General features: G+C 40.8%; 2 protein-coding genes across 8 annotated transcripts; one reads left to right on the top strand and one right to left on the bottom strand.

Moving 5' to 3' along the window:
- Positions 1–1,117: 1,117 nt before the first annotated feature.
- On the bottom strand, positions 1,118–7,575 carry LOC126988808 (uncharacterized). Of its 7 annotated transcripts, none has more exons than XR_007742535.1 (5): positions 7,391–7,575; positions 5,859–5,965; positions 4,725–4,885; positions 1,851–3,815; positions 1,118–1,733 (listed from the first exon to the last, which is right to left on the bottom strand). XR_007742535.1 is itself a non-coding variant. In XM_050847237.1 (4 exons), exons 1-4 carry the CDS (start codon positions 7,447–7,449, stop codon positions 3,135–3,137), a joined length of 1,008 nt encoding a protein of 335 aa, XP_050703194.1. In that variant the 5' UTR covers positions 7,450–7,575; the 3' UTR covers positions 1,118–3,134. The 7 variants fall into 7 exon arrangements, 2 of the variants coding, with proteins under 2 accessions (XP_050703194.1, XP_050703195.1); XR_007742537.1 differs by having other exon boundaries at positions 1,118–2,457; positions 2,542–3,815; XR_007742536.1 differs by having other exon boundaries at positions 1,118–2,448; positions 2,542–3,815.
- A 30-nt stretch (positions 7,576–7,605) lies between these two features.
- Positions 7,606–10,297, top strand: LOC126988810 (uncharacterized). The gene is made up of 5 exons (XM_050847240.1): positions 7,606–7,764; positions 8,888–8,950; positions 9,054–9,161; positions 9,612–9,715; positions 9,964–10,297. Exons 3-5 carry the CDS (start codon positions 9,069–9,071, stop codon positions 10,154–10,156), a joined length of 390 nt encoding a protein of 129 aa, XP_050703197.1. The 5' UTR covers positions 7,606–7,764; positions 8,888–8,950; positions 9,054–9,068; the 3' UTR covers positions 10,157–10,297.
- The last annotated feature ends 1,051 nt before the right edge of the window (positions 10,298–11,348 follow it).

Genomic DNA, 11,348 nt, shown 5'->3' with positions numbered 1-11,348 from the left:
CATCCATATCACAAGAGGAGCTGCTGAAGTCTCTCTCTGATAACAATCTTAACAAGTATTGGTAATGTTCATGAGTCTATTTCCTTGGCTATCAACTACATGAAGACAGATATTTGTATTTTAAGACATAACTAATAGAAACCATGAAATGAAGGGTAGCTGGGCATCATGTATACTGTTTATTCTCTAACTCTTTAACCCGTCCGCTGCGATTGGCATGGATTTGGCCTTCACTGGTAGCCTGGTAACATATACTCCCAGGTCTGCCTCTGTGGTGGATAGTGGAGTTTCCCATGTGGTATTGGTATGCTGGATATCCCTTCCCATTGTGCAGGATTTTACATTTTTCTTCATTGAATTGTAGCAGCCACTTTTTGTTCCATTCCTGTAGCTTGGTGATGTCTTCTTGTAGGAAATCCACACTCAAGGGTTATATTGGGAAGCTGCTGAGCTGGAAAGGAGGTTCAGAGACAAGGCTGGCTTCATGGGGGTGATAGGAGTGCTGGACAGGACACACATTCCCATAAAGAGTCCACTGAATGACATGAAGGAAGACTACGTTAATAATAAGGAAGGCCACAGTGTAATATTGTTGGCCACGTGTGACGACAAAAAGAAGTTTACTTTCAACGAGAACACAGTGTTCACCTCATCGGATCTATACCGAGGCATCAAAGGGAACGCACTAGCTTACTTTCCCTCCCCATTTTACCACATCATAGGTGGCGCGGCCTTCACTCTCTCCCGTAATGTCATGGTTCCATTCCAAGACATGGGAATGTTAGAGCCACATCAGGTGAGCTACAATGAGAGGCTGTGCAAAACCAGGCGTGTCATTGATCGCTCTTTTGAACTCTTGAGAAAAAGGTTCAAGAGACTGGAGTATGTTGATGCAGATATCCACAGAGTGTCTAGTATTGTTACAGCTTGTTGTGTTCTCCATGACATTACTCTCAACTTCCCTGAGGAGGAAGACGTTCTCCTTAGGGAGGAGCCTGATGCCCTGAAGGAAGACACGCAATCCATTATTGAGCAACAGCTTTTGAACATGAATGCTTCTGACAAAAGGGAACTCTTAGCCTTGACTCTGTAAGGGAAAACTTTTACACACTCAGAGGGTTGAAATGAAACTATATAATCATTCTAGGAAAAATTAGTTTTGATATATTTGTTCCTTATTAATATATTTGTACCTTATCACTTCAGCATCCTAGGTATGGGCAGTCCAGCTCCCCTTAAGTCGGGTTTATATTATTTACCCTACACTCTTATGTTATATTTAGTCCTTAATCTGAATAGCAGCAAACATACAACTTTGGATTCGCAATTTTTTTTAACTCCCGAATCACATATGTGTGCATGCATATTAAGTAGTAGTATCACACATTAGTACAGGCAGTTTGTGTACCTTTTGTAAATGCATAGAATTGCTGCTGAAAGTTTTAATCACTGATGATCCTCCAGTAAGGCCTGAATAGGCTGTAATCTGGCTAACACACCTTTGCTTGGGATTTACAACTTTCACGTTACTGCATTATGACAGTGTTAAATTAACCAAGTTTTCCCTTTCTGTGGGGATCCTTAATCTACATACCCGTGAATAAGGCGGTCGCCTGTACCACCACCACCACTCTGACTACTACTGGGACTAACTGAATGATTGCACACTATTTGGCCTAAGGTGAGAATGAGTCGGAGAAGAAGCCCCGTCCACTACCCTCTTACCTGACTACCTGAAGCCAGAATTCGTCACCACTATGACCATTACTGGGACTAACTGAATGATTGCACTCTATTTAGCCTAAGGTGAGAATGAGTCGGAGAAGAAGCCCCGTCCACTACCCTCTTACCTGAAGCCAGAATTCGCCCAACCCCCAACGTATCAACTGCCCACCATTTACCAGCACTAGAGAAGCCGTGCCCTTCCTCTGTCACTTATGGGGAGGAGCTGCTTCCATGACGTGTTCTCCCCTTGGGCTTAATAGACTGTAGTAATGACCATGAGAGTGATAATGACGTGTATGAAGATTGAGCCTCAACCACGTCTACACACTCAACTGATAACGATTCAGTCACTTTAACAAGGCAAAAAAACTTATTCTTGGCCTCATTGATAAAATAGAACACCAAGACAGTTTGTGATTCATGAGTGAGAGTAAGGAGGAAGGTAAGTAAGCGTCATAAATTTTTTTCATAATTGTAATAGTAAAAAGGGCAAGTGATAAGTATTTGTTAACTATCTATCTATCTATCTATCTAAGTAATGTGTCTTAAAGTTTTTTCATAATTGTAATAGTAAAAAGGGCAAGTGATAAGTATTTGTTAACTGAACCATATACCCACTGCTTCTTCTTCCTCTGCCTTTTCCTGCTCCTCTTTCTCCTTACTGTTGGAATTTTAGTATTATGATTTCTCGTCTTCAAAATTCTCTTACTCTTCCTCCTCTACCTCTTCCTCCTCATCCTCCTCCTCCTCTGTACTGTTGGAATTTTAGTATTACGATTTCTCGTCTTCAAAATTCTCTTACTCTTCCTCCTCTACCTCTTCCTCCTCCTCCTCCTCCTCTGTACTGTTGGAATTTTAGTATTAGAATTTCCTGCCTTCAAAATTCTCTTCCTCCTCCTCCTCTATACTGTTGGAATTCTAGTATTTTAATTTCCCATCATCCAAATTTTGATTATTATCGAGATTTTCAGACTCACGAAATTCGGCATCACTATTTTTTACTGTACATACATAGACTATTTTTCTACAATAAAATCAACAGAAAATACGGCTTGGCGATCTCCTTATTCTCCACAGACTAAACCATGAAGGACGTAACCCCTTAACCCTTAGACAGCAGCAGTATTTGAAAAGTAGCTCCCCCCAAAATGAATGGTCTATATACAGTCACTGCTGACCTTAGGACCACAGCATATATATAGTCACGCCACATAATGGATGTTTTAACTATCGTCTATGTACAGATTCTACCACAATCAGGAGGTGTTGTTATATTTCTGCCATACAAAGCTCTGAATTTTGGGCCGTTTATATAGAGTTACTTTACCTATATAGAGTTCCACTGCCGTCTAAGGGTTACAGAGCATGTGTTGGGTTGAGTTCCGTCACACAGCGATGGTTAAGACCTGTCAGCTGCTTGTGGTGGGACTCGAATTTGAATCTAAATCTTGGTCGTCAGGTTCACCAATTGTGGGTGCTAGTGTAGGAGGAGGAGGAGGAAGATGACCACGTTTTTTATACTCCTCTGCTATCTGTTTCTGAGCGTCCACCAACTCCCGCATCATCCGTTCCATGGCCGTATTGTGTCTCTTCACCTCCTGCACATACTCCCTGGCTTGCTTCTCCATCACCTTCCCGTGCGAGTCAGTTCTCACCCTCCGTCGGCCCTCCAGCCTTCGTCTCTTGTTAGGTGACTCGTCTGCCATGTTGATCTGCAGTAGGTCACTCACATCTTCAGGAAACTCATCATTAGGTTCATGGGTAGGCATTACAGGAGAGACAGAAACAGGAACCTCAATCTTTGGCACTCGAGAGATTATTGGCTTCGAGTGGGTTTGGTTTGGGTTAGACATTCCTCCTAGTGGTTGTGTCCTGGAGGGTTCTGGCTGGGCTGGGCTCTTGATGCCGCCTGTGCTCATCCGCTGGCCAGGGAAGGTGGACGTGCAGTTCCCTAGGATGGCGTCAAGGGAGTCAAAGCACTGGGGAGGAAGGATTCGTCCCTCGTTCCTCTTGTCCACGTATTTGAGGTACCGCACTTTGAGGTTCTTGAATTTGTCCTTCACTTGTTCCCTCGTGACTCCAGGCATCTGCTGAGTTGATGATTGCTGTTAGTTTCTTTCCTGTTGCTAATGTTACTTATGCTGTAAACACACACACACACACACACACACACACCCATCACACACCTCCTCCCTCCTCACCCCCACCCACACCCCCCCTTCTCCCCCCCTCCCCCAACACATGCCCGAGGTGATGCGTGTCCCGGTGTGTTTTAAAAAAAAAAAAAAAAAAAAAAAAAAAAAAAAAAAAGGAAAAAGAGAGAATTCAAAGGTTTAAAAAAGTTTAATATGCTAATAAGTAATTACTCGTTGACGTTTCTTGGACGTTTTGATCGTGTATTTATGAATGTTTGACTTTGATATTGTGTTTATGTGGTACTACTAGTGTTGTGAACTGTGAAAATTCATCCAAAATAGATTAGTATGTACATAAGTAGAAGAATGTTACTTGAATGAAGGGTAATGAACAGTATTTTGAAAGCTTTCTCTCTCTACTAGCAAATTTCTGTTCCTGGAATACTCTCTGCTCATGCAAATACAGGACTATAAGCAACTTTTTATATACTCCAAGAATTTAGTGAACTTTAAACTACCTAACCACCAACTAGTATACCTTAAATATCACCAGCTCACATTTATAATATCCAAAATAATAATGGGACCCAGAATAAGCAACACATTAAACTATATTATATCAAATGGAGAGGTTTCAGATAATATATTCATTCACATTTTACATTTATAATATTCAAAATACTTATGAGACTCAAAATAGTATTACATTAAACTCTATATATATCAACTAGAGAGATGCCAGATAATATGAATTAACTCTTTAAGTCATGTATGTGCCTAACCCTGTCAAACACTAATACGAGAGAATAACATCTGAAGAATAGTCTAGCGTCATCGTTATCTTAGGAAACAAAATGTACATACCTCTGCCTGCATTTTTTGGCATATTTCTTCCCACACTGTATTATACTTTGTCGACTTGTTCTGAAAGCGGTGATAATTCTCCTTCACCAGCTTCAGTAGTGCCTCTGTCCTCTCTGGGTTCCACAAGTCTAGGTTTCTTGCACCTCCGTGAGTTGACGTGTCTGCAAGTAATATTGAAGGTTTATGTGTCTTTCATGGGGCAAGAAATTAACTTAAGCATTGGTAATTTTCCTTCACAAGCTTCAGTAGTGCCTCTGTCCTCTCTGGGTTCCACAAGTCTAGGTTTCTTGCACCTCCGTGAGTTGACGTGTCTGCAAGTAATATTGAAGGTTTATGTGTCTTTCATGGGGCAAGAAATTAACTTAAGCATTGATAATTTTCTTCCACTAGTTTCAGCTATGCCTCTGTCCTCTCTGGGTTCCACAAGTCTAGGTTTCTTGCACCTCCGTGAGTTGATGTGTCTGCAAGTAATATTGAAGTGTTACGGGAAGGATTCTGATTTTGTCATTCACAGGGGAAGAAATTAACCTAAGCATTAGTAATTCTCCTTCACAGGCTTCAGTAATGCCCCTGTCCTCTCTGGGTTCCACAAGTCTAGATTTCTTGCACCTCCGTGAGTTGATGTGTCTGCAAGTAATATTGAAGCGCTATGGCAAGGATGTCTGATTTTGCCATTCACTTAACTCAAACACCCACTTCTTTTCCTTACAGCCAAGGGTGCAGCAAAAGGGTGGGACAAAATGATATAAAAAAGCCCATTGTGGTGCTGCTCCCACAAACCGAAACCAGAAGAAACCAGAAGAGAGAGAGTCAAATTCAGTTGATGAGGTGAGTGTTTTTGAAATGTTACCTGTGATGAAAATTCCCCTTATTCTAATACCACAAGATTATTACCCAGGCTCAGTAGTTACGTTACGAAGCCACTATTTGCATGACATAACCCAGCAAGCCTTAGTTCATGTACCTTTAAGCATCTGTATCTAAATCCCAATAAGTAAATCTGAAATGTTAACTGTGATGAGAATTCCATTTATTCCAATACTATATAAGGTTACTATACTATATAACCCAAGCTCAGTAGTTATGTTATGAAACCACTGCATGACACAACCTAGCAAGCCTTAGTTCATGTACCTTTGAGCATCTGTATCTGTGGCTGAACCTTCCGATGCACACAAGTGTCGGCACCCTGTGATGTGGGGTATACCATGGTGCAGTTTGGCTCGCGGCACTGGTACAAGCTTGCAAAGGAAGGAAAAATAGATGAGCATTGTGTGTGAAAGGCCTCAGCGGTAGTACAAGGCCATAGTGAAGAAAACAAGTATAAATTGATCAAGCACTCTACTAGTATACAAGCTTTTAAAGAAGAAAAACTAAAATAAATAAGCATTGTGTCCAAGGTCCTACTGCTGGTACAGGCTTGCAAAAGAATGAAAAGAATGACAGAATGAACTAGTAAAGATTGTGTAAGGCCCCAGCAGTATACAAGCTTTTAAAGAAGAAAAACTAAAATAAATAAGCATTGTGTCTAAGGTCCCACCACTGGTACAAGCTTGCAAAAGAATGAAAAATATGATTGAATGAACTAGTAAGGATTGTGTGTAAGGCCCCAGCAAGGTCCCCTGGACTTGCAAAAAAAAAAGAATGAAAAATATGATTGAATGAACTAGTAAGGATTGTGTGTAAGGCCCCAGCGGTGACAGAAGCTTTTAAAGGGAAGATAAATTGGAATAAATTGATGTCCTGTAAGGAATAAACATCTTCAAAGTCGCTTAACCTGGTAGCTGCGGGGATCATGTTTCTTAAAGGCCCCTCCAAGCAAGAAAAATCAGAAAAAATCATCACTCACGCAAACCATTTCATAATACTTATCAACGCATTTGTGATCAGTTTATGCATAATCTAGTTTTGGGGGTTTATATCATGGCAAAATTTTGACCCATCGCTGGTACACGGTAAAGCCACAAATTTGGCCCGTCGCTGGTACACGGTAAAGCCACAAATTTGACCCGTCGCTGGTACACGGTAAAGCCACAAATTTGACCCGTCGCTGGTACACGGTAAAGCCACAAATTTGGCCCGTCGCTGCTACCGGGTTAAGTAGAAATGCAAAATCCTGGTGGCCATTTGAGTTGATGTAATTTCACTTGGGTTTCAGGACAGACCACCTAGTATGGACCATAGGCTCTGTATGGTCTAATTATCAATGTAAATCTCAGTAAATCATTTAATTCAACTTATGTAAATCTCAGTAAATCATTTAATTCAACTTATGTAAATCTCTAAATCATTTAATTCAACTTATGTAAATCTCAGTAAATCATTTAATTCAACTTATGTAAATCTCTAAATCATTTCACTCAACTTATGTAAATCTCTAAATCATTTCACTCAACTTATGTAAATCTCTAAATCATTTCACTCAACTAAATCATATTCACTTCTAGCATTTTACTTACAAACACTTATATACATACATACCGTACTTACTTATACTTTACTTACATACTAATACACATAACTATTTACAATTACATACCTACTTATACTTTACTTACATACTAATACACATAACTATTTATACTTACATACCTACACTTCCATACTTCCAGTTGCAGACTTATACCTACATATACATAAATACTTATACTTACACTTATACTTACATGGTGAAGGAGCCCCCGTCAGGAATGGCAGGAGGTCTGGTGTTTGAAGCCCCCGCCATGTGTGGGTGTGCTGTCAAGCCGGTGATCTTGCCCTAGCTCAAGCCTCTCGGGGCGGGCGGCGGACCAACTTGCAAGGCCATTTGGGTGCTGCCGTGGGTGCTGCTGTGGGTGGCTCGCGTCCCAGACCGAGGCCAAGACGCAACAATAATAGTCCCGTTGCAAAGGCTGAAGCTCCCTATCTCTACGGCCTCTACGTGGAATCAAACTAGCCCCATAAAACACCCACGAAGAAGAAGACAATCAATTATCTACCCCCAAGGCTTCTACGTGGGAGAGCAAGCTATTATTTAAAGCAAGAACAGGAACCCTGGGAGGTAAACGGCAGGAACAGGGACGGGGGAAACCAGAACTATAGCTGTAGGACAGGGGAGAAAGAAGCCGTGGAATCGTTACCAGCAAAGCCAAGGCGGATGATCGGCTGGGTCCTCCAAACCCTTAAGAAAAGGGAACAGAAGGTCATGCTGGCACTGTGGAAGGCACTCATACAGCCAGCTCTGGTCACCCCACAAAAAGGGTGACATACAAGAAGTGGAGTCGGTACAGAGGGCCTTCACCAGGACAATAAAAGGCATGAAGGGCCTCAATTACTGGTCTCGCTGGTCGCGGGTTCGATTCCCGATGTCTGGATTAATTTCTTGTGTGTTTCGTTACACGCTATGTTTGTGTGGGAGTGTAATAAAGTGTAAAATTCTGGCGTTTCAATCCTGCTTGGCTCCAGCCAGGAAAGCACTATTTACATCATTACATGGCACTGTCTAGGACACAAACAACATCCGATCCATTTCGATGCTTCGCTTGTAAAGTTCTCACAGACGTAACATTGATCTCTCACGTCCCTGATCTTGTGTCTAGCAGCCATTGTCAACACTGCGAATCCCGCACGGAGCCCGCGTGGCACATGTCTTGTCACTGTCACGGCTCAGTTATTAGTGGAGAAGGAGGAACAAACTGCTCAAAAAACGGACGCCTGGCCACCCCACCCTTTGTGAAAAACTGTGTGTGATGTTTTTTTCATGTGGACTGGAGTTAAATCACCCTACCTGATGTACTCACTTGATTGGCTGCCCTGTAGGTATTGACAGACAACATGACAGAGGAAAGAAAGGTCACAGATGCGGTGGGGGCACTCCATCATATCTTCAGGCATGACAGTCCCTAGGTTAAAAAATCTACTCTGTACGAAGGATGATTGTAAGGGACTGTGTTGTGTGCCCTGTACAGAATTTAGAGTTATGCAGATATTCAGGGTGACCAGAAGTCCGAGTTTTGAGCAGTTTGTTCTTCATTCTGCACCACCTAAAAAATGAAAAGGCATGATATAAATTGTTATAAGATGTTATTTCTACTTTTAGCGAATCTTTGGTTAAGCATGTCAAGCTGTCTATCTGTTACAGTGTGTTATATATTGATTGACTGATTGATAGTTTATTGTTGCAGGCATACAACAAAGGAGAAGGGAGGAACCTGCCATCCCAACCCCCAGGCAGTACATAGTGTGAGGTAGGTTAATTGTGGTACTGCTTTTATGTCTTCAAAAGATAATTGCTCCTTACATGTTATTCAAGTTCACTGACACAAATTTACAAGACTAATTCTTTGACAGGTGTTCTTCTTTGCAATGGGGAAATATAAAAGGCTGTCGGAGGATTACTTCAGACTCACCAACCCCGTGGTCATGTCTGCAGTGTGTGTTGGGGTGTACTTGTTGACGGTAAGGATGATTAATTAGTTTAGTGGGTCCTGTAATGCCATGTTTCCCTCTTACCAGTTTGGGAGAATGCCACATGATACTTTCCTTTGCTTCATTGTTGTATCTTATGTATCTATTTATCTTAGTAACATAAGAATTTAATACTGTATTCAATCTTTGTCCCTTTCATTAGTAAGCTCTGTGACAGTTTTCCCTTTTTTTTTCTATGATTTAACTTCATTCAAAAATAGGAGTAGATGGACATTTATGGAACATGCTGGTATTTGATACTATTCATACAATATAATGGATATTTTAATGCACACTAATACAGACTTAAACGGGATCTTATTTTTATACCAGCTAGGAATCAACTACACTAGAGCTTGTCAGGCCTGGTGTGAAGAGTGTGGGAGAAGAGTTCATTGAGACTCAGGTAGAATTATTGAAACTTTGTAATTCTCTCACCAGATGGCTTGGCTGGACCCAGAGAACATATCACCAACTTACTTTGGCCGCGTTGCCGATCTTGCCACCTGGATTGGAACGGAGTACAATAATGGATGCAAGCAGCTGTGAGTATAACTTCTTGATCTTCCACTGGGAATCCACCAATAATATTTGTGATGGCTCCTGAAATTGCTGCACATTCTATATCTCCACCACATATTCTAATTCATTTCAAGTATGGGGAAAACTATATATATTTTATTGTTCCCTTTCTGAGTGCTTTCTTATGTCCCCTTAACTCCCTGACTTCACTTCCCCTTTTCAATAATGGATAATAGATTAATTCATCATTATATTTGTGTTTTCCCTTCAGCCTGCTCTCGTCAGTGGCCATTCATGTGACGGAGATGATCGCAGCGCTGTACTACTGTGACAAGCTGAGGCTCAACCGCACAGTGACAATAGCGTGGATGGTTCAGACTCTCTTCTTTGGTATATTCTCTCTTTGGTATCTCATATGGCCTCGGAGAGAACTCAAACCTGAACCTGTGTCAAAGTCTGATTAAGAAAGTGTAAGTGAAAAACTACTACTGATTCAGTTAAGTGTTTGGGGTTATTTATTTTAATGACCTGTTAGTGTGTCCCATTTTAATTAAGGTACAGTCTGTTCAGTTTTATGTGTCTTTAATATATGTAAATACAAAACAGCAAGTAGCATCCATAACCTTAATACACCAAGATTTGAAGAGAGAATGGAGCAGTACTTGAGTGCACAAATTAGTGTTGTACTACTTGTGCTGTGTTACTAAAGTGTCCTCAGTCATGTTGGCCACAGTACAGAGTGGTATACCCTCTGCTTAATTTTAATATCTTGTTTATCGTGCTTATTGTACTATTCCTTGAGTGAATATTGCATGCACCATGGCAAGCAAGTGTTCAGCAAAGGATAATGTGAATCCAGCTTCCTCTAGATATGAGGAGACTTTGGTAAGGTTTCACCAAACAATGCATTAACTCATTACGATCAGAGAAACAACACAGCTCCCACAAAACACACTTTAATATAGCTGATTGGGAGCACATTGCACACCAAATGTGGTAGGTGATTCTGACAAAATTAAGAATAATGAAAAGGCTGGTTACTTTTGTATTATTATTTCTCACAATGTAGTTCATCAGCTTTTTATTATTTGTTGTTGCATGATTTTATGTTCCAATGAAACTCATCAGTACCCACTACCATTATCCTGTCGGGGAATCTTGAATTCAGTTTACATGAAGTTCTGTTTAGCAACCTTTCCATGTTTGCATACTACATGAACAGATTTGACTTTAATTGACATCTGTGCCTATCTGTACAGTAAAGAAAGAAGCTTCTGCAAGATGAAAATCAATGAAGAGTAATTTCAGTTTACACCAGGATGCACACGTGAGGATATATGGAAAATACAAGAGGCCAGACAGCCTACACATGGCAGCTCCAGAGGGTGGGTTATTCACTGCAATATTGTTTCCCATCCCATCCATAGATGTATCTAACCTCCATTTCAAGCTATCAATCATGGTCACATCAACTACATATCATCTCAGTTTGTTTCACTCATATACCTATTTATGAACTAATTCTTGCCTATTGCCTTCCTGAACCTGTTTTAAATGTTTTAGTATGGGTACTTCATATAAATCGACCATTAGTTTCCTTAATTAATAAATGGGAACTCTGAAACAATACTGTAGGAGTTATGGATAAATAAGTAT

This window comes from Eriocheir sinensis, chromosome 70 (assembly GCF_024679095.1).
Source record: "Eriocheir sinensis breed Jianghai 21 chromosome 70, ASM2467909v1, whole genome shotgun sequence".
Taxonomy (NCBI): domain Eukaryota; kingdom Metazoa; phylum Arthropoda; class Malacostraca; order Decapoda; family Varunidae; genus Eriocheir; species Eriocheir sinensis.
This window is presented reverse-complemented; position numbering and strand designations above follow the sequence as displayed.